At 38.5% G+C, this 15,305-nt stretch overlaps 1 protein-coding gene across 1 annotated transcript in view; it reads right to left on the reverse strand.

The window, feature by feature from the left end:
• Nucleotides 1–474: 474 nt before the first annotated feature.
• The window catches only part of LOC113608890 (adhesion G protein-coupled receptor E2-like), a 20,574-nt gene continuing 5,743 nt past the window's right edge, over nt 475–15,305 (reverse strand). Inside the window, exons 5-9 of the mRNA XM_027085855.1 lie at nt 7,675–7,741; nt 7,235–7,311; nt 6,085–6,253; nt 5,891–6,001; nt 475–516 (exon numbers count right to left, since the gene is read on the reverse strand). Coding sequence (XP_026941656.1) covers nt 475–516; nt 5,891–6,001; nt 6,085–6,253; nt 7,235–7,311; nt 7,675–7,741 — 466 coding nt within the window. The remainder of the gene's footprint in view (nt 517–5,890; nt 6,002–6,084; nt 6,254–7,234; nt 7,312–7,674; nt 7,742–15,305) is intronic.

Consider the following 15,305-nt stretch of genomic DNA (forward strand, 5'->3'; position numbering starts at 1 on the left):
CTTCCAACTTTTGGTGGCTCCAGGTGTTCCTTGTCTTGTGGCAGCCTCTCTCCCATCTCTGCCTCCGTTTTCAAATGGACTTCTCCTCTGTGTGTCTGTGTCTTCTCCTCTTCTGTCTCTTATAAGGACACTTGTCATTGGATTTAGGGTCCACCCAGATATCCAGGATGGTCTCATCTCGAGATCTTTAATTACATCTGCAAAGACCCTTTTCCAAATCAGATCACATCCATAGTTTCCAGGTGGACATATCTTTTGTGGGGGCATCATTCAAACCACAACACCATCAGGGAATGTGCACTATTAAAACACCTCCATCTTCCTGTCCTTGCTGCCAGGCGAGGCCACATCCTCCAGTCCTGGCCAGTATGAGACATCGCTGGGTGTGAGTCCTGGGAAAGATGTTGCAAAGGAGTGGTTTCATTTAGCCAGATCCCTCTCCTTCTTCTGTACAAGCAGACACCGTGTCCAGGGCTAGAGGAGCCATCCTGTGACCATGAGGGTGAAAGCCACAGGCTAAAGAGAGTGTGGCCAGAAGTCACAACCATCCTGGTTCCCCAGTTGGTGTCCTTGTATGGCTGTACCAGCCCTGGATTGTTTATTTCTGGACATTCTGTTACACGAATAAGATGTACCTCTTGCTGGTACATGACATTGTCTTTTTTGGGGGGAGGCTGGGGGAAGGCAGGGATGGGTTTATTATGGCTGAATGCAGTCTCTAACTGGTGCACTTAGTATATGGTCAATTTTTATAAATGCTTCGTGGGTAGTTGAAATCAATGTATTCTACATATATTCACTAGATGGAGCATATTATTTGTGTTTAAAAGTCTTTTACACATTTTAAAATATTGGTCTCTGTCTTAGCTCAGGCTGCTATAACAAAAATACTGTTGACTGGGTAACTAATAAACAACAGAAATTTATTTCTCACAGTCCTGGAGGCTGGAAGTCCAAGATCAAGGCTGGTAGATTTGACATCTGGTGAGGGCCCACTTCCTGGTTCATAGATGGCCATACTCTCGCTGTGTCCTCATGTGGCAGAAGGGGAGCAAGAGAGCTCTCTGGGGTCTCTATATAAATAAGGGCACTGATCCCATTCATGAAGGCTACATCCCCATGACCTAGTTACATCCCAAGGGCCCCACCTCTTAATACCATCCTCTTGGGGCTGAGGCTTCAGCATGTGAATTTTGGGGAGCACAAACATACAGTCCTTAGCAGTTTCTGATCTATCATATACTGAGAAGCCTCTCAGTATATGATACTCTCCCACCATAAGTATGGATTACTGAATAAGTCTTGTAATTCTGTCAATTTTAAGTTTCATATATTTTGAAGAAATGGAATTAAATGAAAATATTTTTGACATTTTATAAGTTTCCAGATAATTGTTCCTTTTATTCTTATAGTGACCATCTTTCTCCCTAGCAATGAATATTCAACCATTCATCATCATACTAGCAAATAATTATTTAGTGCTTATTATTACTAGATAGTAGCTACTACCCTAAACTTCGTATCTTTTAGGTTATTTAGTCCTCACAGACTTTCAGGAAGGTACTGGTTATTATCCCCAATTCACAGATGAGGAAACTGAGGCCTGGAAAGTTGAGGTGAGTTTACAGAGGTATGTAAGGTAGTAAGTGACAGAGTCTGGCTCTTTCTACAGAGCTTCACCCCAGGGGGCCATTCTCCATTTTAACCTGTACTCACATGATTCTATTTTTGTGTTTTAAAGTTCTTTAATTGAGGCATAAATTAGGTAAAATTTCATAAGTTTTAGTGTATACCTTAATGAATTTTATATATGTCTATACCACCCACATCAAATATAAAATATTTTATCTCCCCAGAAGTTTCCCTTGGGCCCTACCCCAGTCAATAAGCCCCATCATCAGAGGTAACCAGTATTCTGACTTCTATCACCATAAATCTGTTTTTCCTGTTCAGAGAAATAGAACCACACAGTATATGGTTCTATTTCTTGTGTCTGGTGCCTGGTGTCTGGTGTTTTCACTTAATATAGTGCCCATGAAATTTATCTTTGTCACATTATCAGCAGTTTATTCTTTTTTTAATTAAATTTTATTTTTTTTACATCTATATTGGAGTATAATTGCTTTACAATGTTGTGTTAGATTCTACTGTATAACAAAGTGAATCAGCTATATGTATACATATATCCCCATATCCCCTCTCACTTACGTCTCCCTCCCAGCCTCCCTATCCCACCCCTCTAGGTGGTCACAAAGCACCGAGCTGATCTCCCTGTGCTATGCAGCTGCTTCCCACTAGCTATCTATTTAACATTTGGTAGTATATATATGTCAATGCTACGCTCTCACTTCGTCCCAGCTTATGCTTCCCCCTCCCTGTGTCCACAAGTCCATTCTCTACATCTGTGTCTTTATTCCTGTCCTGCTCCTAGGTTCATCAGAACCTTTTTTTTTTTCTTTTTAGATTCCATATGTATGTGTTACCATACAGTATTTGTTTGCTTTTTCTGACTTACTTCATTCTGTATGACAGACTGTAGATCCATCCCCCTCACTAAAAATAACTCAATTTCATTTCTTTTTACGCTGAGTAAAATTCCATTGTACATGTGTGCCACATCTTCTTTATCCATTCATCTGTTAATCAACACTTAGGTTGCTTCCATGTCCTGGCTATTGTAAACAGTACTGCAATGAACATTGTGGTACATGTCTCTTTTTGAATTATGGTTTTCTTGGGGTATATGCCCAGGAGTGGGATTGCTGGGTCGTATAGTAGTTCTATTTATAGTTTTTTAAGGAACCTCCATACTGTTCTCATAGTGGCTGTATCAATTTACATTGCCTCCAACAGAGGGTTCCCTTTTCTTCACACCCTCTCTAGCATTTATTGTTTGTAGATTTTTTGATAATGGCCAGTCTGACCGGTGTGAGGTGATACCTCATTGCAGTTTTGATTTGCATTTCTCTAATGATTAGTGATGTTGAGCATCCTTTCATGTGTTTATTGGCAATCTGTATATCTTCTTGGAGAAATGTCTATTTAGGTTTTCTGCCCATTTTTTGGATTGGGTTGTTTGTTTTTTTGATATTGAGCTGCATGACCTGCTTGTATATTTTGGAGATTAATCCTTTGTCTGTTGCTTCATTTGCAAATATTTTCTCCCATTCTGAGGTTGTCTCTTCGACTTGTTTATGGTTTCCTTTGCTGTGCAAGAGATTTTAAGTTTCATTAGGTCCTATTTGTTTGTTTTTATTTCCATTTCTTTAGGAGGTGGGTCAAAAAGGACCTTGCTGTGATTTATGTCATTGATTGTTCTGCCTATGTTTTCCTCTAAGAGTTTTAGAGTGTCTGCCCTTACATTTCAGGTCTTTAATCCATTTTGAGTTTATTTTTGTATATGGTGTTAGGGAGCGTTCTAATTTCATACTTTTACCTGTAGCTGTCCAGTTTTCCCAGTACCACATATTGAAGAGGCTGTCTTTTCTCCATTGTATATTCTTGCCTCCTTTACCAAAGGTAAGGTGACCATATGTGCGTGGGTTTATCTCTGGGGTTGCTATCCTTTTACACTGATCTATATTTCTGTTTCTGTGCTAGTACCATATTATCTTAATTACTGGGGCTTTGTAGTAGAGTCTGATGTCAGGGCACTGATTCTGCCAGCACCGTTTTTTTTTCCTTTCCCTCAAGATTGCTTTGGCTATTTGGGGTCTTTTGTGTCTCCATACAAATTGTGAAGCTTTTTGTTCTAGTTCTGGGGAAAATACCATTGGTAGTTTGATAGGGATTGCATTGAATCTGTAGATTGCTTTGGGTGTATAGTCATCTTCACAATGTTGATTCTTCCAATCCAAGAACATGGTATATCTCTCCATCTGTTTGTATCATCCTTAATTTCTTTCTTCAGTGTCTTATAGTTTTCTGCATACAGGTCTTTTGGCTCCTTAGGTAGGTTTATCCTTAGGTATTTTATTCTTTTTGTTGCAGTGGTAAATGGAAGTGTTTCCTTAATTTCTCTTTCAGATTTTTCATCATTAGTGTATGTGAATGCAAGAGATTTCTGTACATTAATTTTGTATCCTGCTACTTTACCAAATTCATTGATTAGCTCTAGCAGTTTTCTGGTGGCATCTTTAGGATTCTCTGTGTATAGTATCATGTTACTGCAAACAGTGACAGCTTTACTTCTTTTCCAATTTGGATTCCTTTTGTTTCTTTTTCCTCTCTGATTGCTGTGGCTAAAACCTCCAAAACTGTGTTGAATAATAGTAGTGACAGTGGGCAAGCTTGCCTTGTTCCTGATCTTAGAGGAAATGGTTTCAGTCTTTCACCATTGAGAACGATGTTGGCTATGGGTTTGTCATATATGGCTTTTATCTGTTGAAGTAGGTTCCCTCTATGCCTACTTTCTGTAGAGTTTTTATCATAAATGGGTGTTGGATTTTGTCAAAAGCTTTTTCTGCACCTACTGAGATGATCATATGGTTTTTATTCATCAATTTGATAATATGGTGTATCACATAGATTGATTTGCGTATATTGAAGAATCCTTGCATTCCTGGGATAAACCCCACTTGATCATGGTGTACAATCCTTTTAATGTGCTGTTGGATTCTGTTTGCTAGTATTTTGTTGAAGATTTTTGCATCTATGTTCATCAGTGATATTGTCCTGTAGTTTTCTTTTTTTCGTTAAATCTTTGTCTGGTTTTGGTATCAGGGTGATGGTGGCCTCATAGAATGAGTTTGGGAATGTTCCTCCCTCTGCTATTTTTGGAAGAGTTTGAGAAGGATAGGTGTTAACTCTTCTCTAAATGTTTGATTGAATTCGCCTGTGAAGCCATATGGTTCTGGGCTTTGGTTTGTTGGAAGATTTTAATCACAGTTTCAATTTCATTACTTGTGATTGGTCTGTTCATATATTCCATTTCTTCCTGGTTCAGTCTTGGAAGTTTATACCTTTCTAAGAATTTGTCCATTTCTTCCAGGTTGTCCATTTTATTGGCATAAAGTTGCTTGTAGTAGTATCTTAGGATGCTTTGTATTTCTGCGGGGTCTGTTGTAACTTCTCCTTTTTCATTTCTAATTTTATTGATTTGAGTCCTCTCCCTCTTTTTCTTGATGAGTCTGGCTAATGGTTTATCAATTTTGTTTATCTTCTCAAAGAACCAGCTTTTAGTTTTATTCATCTTTGCTATTGTTTTCTTTGCTTCTATTTCATTTATTTCTGATCTGATCTTTATGATTTCTTTCCTTCTGCTAACTTTGGGTTTTGTTTGTTCTTCTTTCTCTAGTTCCTTTAGGTGTAAGGTTAGATTGTTTATTTGAGATTTTTCTTGTTTCTTGAGGTAGACTTGTATAGCTATAAACTTCCCTCTTAGAACTGCTTTTGCTGCATCCCATAGGTTTTGGATTGTCGTGTTTTCATTGTCATTTGTCTCTAGGTATTTTTTGATTTCCTCTTTGATTTCTTCAGTGATCTCCTGGTTATTTAGTAACGTATTGTTTAGCTTCCATGTGTTTGTGTTTTTTACGTTTTGTTCCCTGTTACTCATTTCTAATCTCATAGCGTTGTGGACAGAAAAGATGCTTGATATGATTTCAGTTTTCTTAAATTTACTGAGGCTTGATCTGTGACCCAAGATGTGATCTATCTTGGAGAACGTTCTGTGCACACTTGAGAAGAAAGTGAAATCTGCTGTTTTTGGTAGGAATGTCCTATAAACTTTCTTTCATGATAGATGAATGTCTTGGGTGAGTCTAGATGTAAACCACTGTGAGCTATCATAGGGTATCACCTGCTTTATATCCAATTATTCAGCATGATAAGCATGTGCTGCTCAATGGATCTTTTAGTGAAGTGCTCTGGGAGCAGTACATGATCTTACCACACTGTGTTTAGAGGGATCCGACAAGGTCTTGCTGGAGAATGTGTACTCCTCAGACTCGGCTTTGGTTTTCTTCATCCTTTTGAACCATGTCCTGTACTGCTCTTTGACCTGTAGATGCAAAACGTGGTCTGGGTCAGAACAGAGAGGAATGAGGATGGGAAGAGTTTTGAGTGGGAGTCAGACAGTGATACCTGATGGCTTAGGAGGCAGTACACCAGGAAGATGAAGACACCCAGCAGGCTGTTGATGATGGTGAAGAGGTAGGCCATGATGTGGGCAGCCGGTCCCACCTGCAGGATTCCCAGACACCATGTGCATCCCAAGAGGAAGAGCTGAGCTGTGGCTTTAAATGTCATCATCCTGGGTAGGAAGCGAAAGGAGGCTCGTGATGCACCCTGAGCAAAACAATCAAAGCCATTTCTTTTCTACACCATGGATGCCTCTGACTGAGTTGTGGCCACTCTGATATTTACTGTCAATGATTCTCGAAAAGAAATGCTTTTTCGATCCTGGATGGCATTTAGACTTGGACTGAAGTTCGTAGTGACACTTCATAATGTGGGTTTCAGTAATATGATGTTGCATGAATATCCCCAGTTTCAATCAACCGATATTACTGTGGATGTTCTGTACACCTGGCTATGTGTTGGACCCTGTGCATTAAAAATAACAAGGGCAAGATTTTTGTTTTCACAAACCTTACAGTCTACTGGAAAGCCAAATACAAATGGTCAATGATTAATTTGTGAATATTAGGTACCTCTGTCCTTGGTCCCTCCAATGCTCTTCCTATCCTTTTCCTCTCTGTGAACTGACCCAGAGCATGCTTTGCCCAGATGATTCATTCTTTGTAAACTTGAGGAAAGCAAAGCACATCCCTAGCCTCTTAGAAGATGTGATATGTGGCTAATGAACCTGATTTCATCAGGTAGTGCAGTGTGATTGAGGGTAGCAGGAGGAGCTTAAATAAAGGTATGGGCAGGAAAGGGCATCCTGGGTTCTGGGTCAGGTATGTAATTTCCTAAGTGGTTTATAAGGATGTAAATGTTCTCAGGACCTTTCTCATAGAGCCATGGTAGTAATCCCTGTTTTTCAGAACAAAGTGAATTCTCTTTGTAGCTGAGGTAGTTTCATTTTTGGGTTATAGACGAATGGAATGTTTCCGGCTTGGGTGTCAGCAGAAAAACACTGTATCTGAACTTCCAAGGTGTGTGGCTGTACATCTTCCCTCAAGTCTGCTTAGAATTCCTGTGAATGTACATCAGGAGCTTGGAACCGTATGGCCTCACTCCCGGGTCATGCTTTTTATGAGGAGCAATGTGTACCTCTGACCCATCTCACCTAGTGATCCAGAGAGTGGACATCATCAGTGTTGAGAGCTTGTTTTTCACAATCCAGAAGGTTATCAGGAAATTAATCTGCAGAAACACCATAAGGCATATTGAATACATCCACACCTGCTAAATGTTCCTCCTGGCTCATCCAACACCTAAACCAGCAGGTAGGAAGGTTTTTTATTTCACTACAGTCATAGAACACCAGACCCAACACCCAGTAACTCAGTTTGCATGGGAATTTACATCTTTAAACACTGAAAGTCCCGTGTCTAAGGAAACAATCCTTCTTGGTTTTAAAGTGGAAATTTCTGCATCCTGGGTGTCCACTCATTCCTGAACAAACTGGAAAAACTGGTCACTCTGCCTATACTCCTCTTTACACCTCTGCTTTTGATTCATGCTCAACCAGATAGGAAGGATGCTCTGATGTCATCCATTACTCACAGAGAAGATGGTGCAGACAGGGCCAAGAAAGGTCCATATAAATCCTTTGTCTGTGTGGAGCCAGCATCTATGAGAGAGGTGGAAGGAGATTCAAGAATATATTGGCCTTACCAGTCCCCTCCACCAGGAAGTCTACACAAGCCACTGAACCAACATTACCCACTGGGGGCAGACAGCAAAAACAATGGGAACTACAAACCTGCAGCCTGCAAAAAGGAGACGCCAAACACAGTAAGTTAAACAAAATGAGAAGACAGAAATATGCAGCAGATGAAGGGGCAGGGTGAAAACCCACCAGAGCAAACAAAAGAAGAGGAAGTAGGCAGTCTACCTGAAAAAGAATTCAGAATCATGATACTAAAGATGATCCAAAATCTTGGAAATTGAATGGAGAAAATACAAGAAACGTTTAAAAAGGACTTAGAAGAAGTAAAGAGCAAACAAACAATGGTGAACAACACAATAATTAAACTTCTCTAGAAGGAACAATAGCAGAATAACTGAGGCAGAAGAATGGATAAGTGACCTGGAGATTAAATAGTGGAAATAACTACTGCAGAGCAGAATAAAGAAAAAAGAATGAAAAGAACTGAGGACAGTCTCAGAGACTTCCGGGACAACATTAAACGCACCAACATTCGAATTATAGGGGTCCCAGAAGCAGAAGAGAAAAAGAAAGGGGCTGAGAAAATATTTGAGCAGATTATAGTTGAAAACTTCCCTAACATGGAAAAGAAAAGAGTCAGTCAAGTCCAGGAAGTGCAGAGGGTCCCATACAGGAAAAATCCAAGGAGAAACACACCAAGACACATATTAATCAAACTATCAAAAATTAAATACAAAGAAAAATTATGAAAAGCAGAAAGGGAAAAGCAATAGATAAAAAAACAAGGGAATCCCCATAAGGTTAACAGCTGATCTTTCAGCAGAAACTCTGCAAGCCAGAAGGGAGTGGCAGGACATATTTAAAGTGATGAACGGGAAAAACCTACAACCAAGATTACTCTACCCAGCAAGGAACTCATTCAGATTAGACGGAGATATTAAAACCTTTCCAGACAAGCAAAAGCTAAGAGAATTCAGCATCACCAAAGCAGCTTTACAACAGCTGCTAAAGGAACTTCTCCAGGCAGGAAACACAAGAGAAGGAAAAGACCTACGAAAACAAACCCAAAACAATTAAGAAAATGGTAATAGGAACACACATATCAATAATTACCTTAAACATATATAAAATAAATGCTCCAACCAAAAGACATAGACTGGCTGAATGGTTACAAAAACAAGGCCTGTATATATGCTATCCACAGAGACCTGCTTCAAACTTAGGGACACATACAGACTGAAAGTGAGGGGATGGAAATAGATATTCCATGCAAATGGAAATCAAAAGAAAGCTGGAGTAGCAATTCTCACATCAGACAAAATTGACTTTAAAATAAAAACTATTACAACAGACAAAGATGGACACTACATAATGATCAAGGGATCAGTCCATGAAGAAGATATAACAATTGTAAATATTTATGCACCCAACACCAGAACACGTCAATACATAAGGCAAATGCTCACAGCCATAAAAGGAGAAATCGACAGTAACACAATCATATTAGTGGACTTTAAACCCCACTTTAACCAATAGAGATCATCCAAAATGAAAATAATAAGGAAACACAAGCTTTAAATGACACCTTAAACAAGATGAACTTAATTGATATTTATAGACATTCCACCCCAAAACAGCAGAGTACACTTTCTTCTCAAGTGCTCATGGAACATTCTATAGGACAGATCACATCTTGGGTCACAAATAAACCTTGGTAAATTTAAGAAAATTGAAATCGTTTCAACTATGTTTTCCGACCACAACGCTATGAGACTAGATATCAATTAGAGGGGGAAAAAAATGTAAAAAATCGAAACACAATGGATGCTAAAAAATATGCTGGGGCTTCCCTGGTGGTGCAGTGGTTGAGAGTCCGCCTGCCAATGCAGGGGACACGGGTCTGTGCCCCGGTCCAAGAAGATCCCACATGCCACGGAGTGGCTGGGCCCATGAGGCATGGCCGCTGATCCTGTGCATCTGGAGCCTGTGCTCCGCAATGGGAGAGGCCACAACAGTGAGAGGCCCATGTACCGCAAAAAAAAATAATAATAATAATATATATATGTATATATATACATATATATATGTATATATATATACATATATATATGTATATATATATATGCTACTAAATAACCAAGATATCACTGAAGAAATCAAACAGGACATCAAAAATACGTAGAAAAAAATGACAATGAAAACATGACGACCCAAAACCTAAAGGATGCAGCAAAAGCAGTTCTAAGAGGGAAGTTTATAGCAATACAATCCTACCTCAAGAAACAAGAAAAATCTCAAATAAACAAACTAAACTTACACCTAAAGCAATTAGAGAAAGAAGAACAAACAAAACCCAAAGTTAGCAGAAGGTAAGAAATCATAAAGATCAGAGCAGAAATAAATGAAATAGAACAAAAAAAAAACCCAAAATAGCAAAGATCAATAAAACTAACAGCTTGTTCTTTAAGAAGATAAAGAAAATTGATCAAGCATTGCCAGACTCATCAAGAAAAAAAGGAAGAAGACTGAAATCAATAGCATTAGAAATGAAAAAGGAGAGGTAACAACTGACACTGCAGAAATACAAAGGATCATGAGAGATTACTACAAGCAACTATATGCCAATAAAATGGACAAACTGGAAGGAATGGACAAATTTTTAGAAATGCACAACCCTCCGAGACTGAACCAGGAATAAATAGAAAATATGAACAGACCAATCACAAGCACTGAAATTGAAACAGTGATTTAAAATCTTCCAACAAACAAAAGTCCAAGAACAGAAGGCTTCACAGGCGAATTCTATCAAACATTTAGAGAAGAGCTAACACCTATCTTTCTCAAACTCTTCCAAAATATAGCAGAGGGAGGAACACACCCAAACTCATTCTACGAGGCCACCATCACCCTGATACCAAAACCAGACAAAGGTGTCACAAAGAAAGGACTCTACAGGCCAATATCACTGATGAACATAGACGGAAAAATCCTCAACAAAATACTAGCAAACAGAATCCAACAGCCCATTAAAAGGATTGTACACCATGATCACGTGGGGTTTATCCCAGGAATGCAAGGATTTTTCTATATACGGAAATCAATCAATGTGATACACCATATTAACAAAATTAAGGATAAAAGCATATGGTCATCTCAATAGATGCAGAGAAAGCTTTCGAAAAAATTCAACACCCACTTATGATAAAACCCCTCCAGAAAGTAGGCATAGAGGGGACTTATCTCCACATAATAAAGACCATATATGACAAACCCACAGCCAACATCATCCTCAATGGTGAAAAACTGAAACCATTTCCACTAAGACCAGGAACAAGACAAGGTTGCCCACTCTCACCACTATTATTCAACATAGTTTTGGAAGTTTTAGCCACAGCAATCAAAGAAGAAAAAGAAATAAAAGGAATCCAAACAAGAAAAGAAGAAGTAAAGCTGTCACAGTTTGCAGATGACATGATACTATAGATATAGAATCCTAAAGATGCTACTAGAAAACTACCAGAGCTAATCAATGAATTTGGTAAAGTAGCAGGATACAAAACTAATGCACAGAAATCTCTGGCATTCCTATACACTAATGATGAAAAATATGAAAGTGAAATTAAGAAATCACTCCCTTTTACCATTGCAACAAAAAGAATAAAATACCTAGGAATAAACCTACTGAAGGAGATAAAATACCTGTATACAGAAAATTAAAAGACACTGATGAAAGAAATTAAAGATGATACAAACAGATGGAGAGATATACCATGTTCTTGGATCGGAAGAATCAACATTGTGAAAATGACTCTACTACCCAAAGCAATCTACACATTCAATGCAATCCCTATCAAACTACCACTGGCATTTTTCACAGAACTAGAACAAAAAATTTCACAATTTGTATGGAAACACAAAATACCCCGAATAGCCAAAACAATCTTGAGAAAGCAAAACGGAGCTGGAGGAATCAGGCTCCCTGACTTCAGACTATACTACAAAGCTACAGTAATCAAGACAATATGGTTCTGGCACAAAAACAGAAATATAAATCAATGGAACAGGATAGAAAGCCCAGAGATAAACCCACACACATATGGTCACCTTATCTTTGACAAGGGAGGCAAGAATATACAGTGGAGAAAAGACAGCTTCTTCAATAAGTGGTGCTGTGAAAACTGGACATCTACATGTAAAAGAATGAAATTAGAACACTCCCTAACACCATACACAAACATAAACTCAAAATGGATTAAAGACCTAAATGTAAGATCAGACACTGTCAAACTCTTAGAGGAAAACAGGCAGAACAGTCTATGACATACATTACAGCAAGATCCTTTTTGACCCACCTCATAGAGAAATGGAAATAAAAACAAAAATAAACAAATGGGACCTAATGAAAGTTAAGAGCTTTGCACAGCAAAGGAAGCCATATACAAGGTGAAAAGACAACCCTCAGAATGGGAGAAAATATTTGCAAATGAAACAAGTGACAAATGATTAATCTCCAAAATTTACAAGCAGCTCATGCAGCTCAAAATCAAAAAAACAAACAACCCAATCCAAAAATGGGCAGAAGACCTAAATAGACATTTCTCCAAAGAAGATATACAGATTTCCAACAAGCACATGAAAGACTGTTCAATATCATTAATCATTAGAGAAATGCAAATCAAAACTACATTGAGATATCATCTCACACCGGTCAGAATGGCCATCATCAAAAGTCTACAAACAATAAATGCTGGAGAGGGTGTGGTGAAAAGGGAACCCTCTCGCACTCTTGGTGGGAATGTAAATTGATACAGCCACTATGGAGAACAGTACGGAGGTTCCTTAAAAATCTAAAAATAGAACTACCATACGACCCAGCAATCCCACTCTTGGCCATATACCCTGAGAAAACCATAATTCAAAAAGACTAATGTACCACAATGTTCATTGCAGCTCTATTTACAATAGCCAGGACATGGAAGCAACCTAAGTGTCCATCGACAGATGACAGGATGAAAAAGATGTGGCACATATATACAATGGAATATTACTCAACCATAAAAAGAAACAAAAATGAGTTATTTTTAGTGAGGTGGATGGACCTTGAGTCTGTCATAGAGAGTGAAGTAAGTCAGAAAGAGAAAAACAAATACCATATGCTAACATATATATATGGAATCTAAAGAAGAAAAAATAATGGTTTTGACAAACCTAGGTGCAGGACAGGAATAACGATACAGACGTAGAGAATGGACTTGAGGACATGGGGTGTGGGAAATGTAAGTTGGGAGTAAGTTAGAGAGTAGCGCTGACATATACACACTACCAAATGTAAAATAGATAGCTACTGGGAAGCAGCCGCATAGCATAGGGTGATCAGCTCAGTGCTTTGTGCCCACGGAGAGGGGTGGGATATGGAGGATGGGAGGGAGACCCAAGAGGGAGGGGATATGGGGATATATGTATACATATAGCTGATTCACTTTGTTATACAGCAGAAACTAACACAACATTGTAAAGCAATTTTACTGTAATAAAGATGTTAAAAATAAAAGAATATATTGGCCTTTGTGGGTAAAGAATCGATAAATAAACATATCCCTCATCCTCCAAAGTATTTTTCTGCCTCCGTTATTAATAATAATAATAAATATTATTATTGCTTTTTTTGGTAAGAATATTTCTCGTAAGAGCTACACCCTTAGCAAATTTAAAATATACAACACAGTATTATTAGCTATAGGCACTATGCTCTGTATTAGAGCTCCTGAAGTTATTATTTTGCAGAATTGAAAGTTTGTGTATGCCCTTTATTTTGGTAAGGGACATGGCTGTATACTTATTCCCAATTTATCAGGCTGTATACATGAATTATGTGCAGCTTTTTACATGTACAGCAAAGTTAAAAAGTGGTTTTAAAAAAAGAAAAAATTTTTTAAAAACGTGTTTTAAGTTTTGGTCTTCAGATACACTGGCAGAAAAATATACATGTTTTAAAGAAAAAATGAATAGAGAAGTTAATTTATGGTTTATTGGAGCAATATTGAGTGTCTCCTCCTGTATAAGGATTTGTACTTGGTTTTGAAGGCCCAGTTCTTGTTAAGATAGAGTGATGTCTGTCATCAGGGAGTTCCTAGCTAGGTGGGCACATCAACAATCAGAAAATAGAAACTATCAAAATGATGAAGTTTACAATCAAATATGAGGAGCTGTCTGAACATGTAGCTGGATCTATAACCTAGTCAGGGTTATAGGAGATTCAGATATTGGGAAGGATTCCCTGAGAGAATTGAATTGTGTTTATGCTGAGATGTGGATGATGAGTAGGTGTAGATAGGATAAAAAAAAATTGGGACAGCCAAGGAGAGAGAGAGCGAGAGAGTATGAGAGACAGAAACAACAGTAAACCTGACACTGCTATGGCAGGGTTCATGTGCATTATGTAATTTATTCTTCATGACAACAGAGGTAATCAAATGATCACAGGTCAGACATCTGAGGCATAAGGATACAAAGTCAGTAACTGAAGTTCACACTGATAGAAATGATCAAGTTGGTGTTTCATCCCAAGTAGGGAATTGTGAATGACTTGGGAGGTGTGAGGACCATGGAGAGGGTTAGCTGGATCCACCAGGAAGAACCTAAGAGAGAGCTACTAAGGCAGGAGTTAGCAAACTGCAGCCTGTGGTCCACGTTGGGCTGCTGTCTGATTTTGGAAATGTGTTTTACTGAGTCACAGTCACATTCATATCTTATAGCTTTTCTGTGGCTGCTTTTGAGCTACAAGGATAGAGGTGAGTCGTCACAACAGAGACCATATGACCCACAAAGCCAAAATATATACTATCTTGCCTTTCACAGAGAAAGTTTGCTGACTTTTTTGCTAAGATATCTAGGAAGGCCGGCATGCCAGGGCCCATCTGATGCAGGTTAACATTAATTTTTATCAGCATAGGACTTTTGTTGTGGGTGACAGTCTGCACTTGCTCACATCTCTGCTACCGATAACCTGATCTAAAAATGGCAGGAGAGCTGAATAGACGTTTTCCAAAGAAGACACAGAGATGGCCAGCAGGCACATGAAAGAATGTTCAACATCACTAATGTTAGGGAAATGTAAATCAAAACCACAATGAGATGTCCCAGCACAGCTGTCAGAATGGCTCTTATCAAAAAGGCATGAAATAATAGTGAGGATGTGGAGAAAAGGGAACCCTTATATTACTGTTGGTAGGGATGTAAATTGGTGCAGCCACTATGGAAGACAGTATGGAGATCCTCAAAAAAAAAAAATTAAGAATAGAACTACCATCTGATCCAGGTATCTCACGTCTAGATACTTATCCAAAGACTACAAAAACACTAACTCAAAATGATATATGGACATTTATGTTCACTGCAGCATTATTTACAATAGATAAGATATGGAAGCAACCTAAGTGCCCATCAACGGATAAAGAAGGCATGATACACACACACAAACACACACACACACACACACACACACACACACACACACACACACACA

This window comes from Aethalodelphis obliquidens, unplaced genomic scaffold (assembly GCF_003676395.1).
Source record: "Aethalodelphis obliquidens isolate GAN/ISIS:26980383/991018 unplaced genomic scaffold, ASM367639v1 scaffold53, whole genome shotgun sequence".
NCBI classification, from domain to species: Eukaryota; Metazoa; Chordata; class Mammalia; order Artiodactyla; family Delphinidae; genus Aethalodelphis; species Aethalodelphis obliquidens.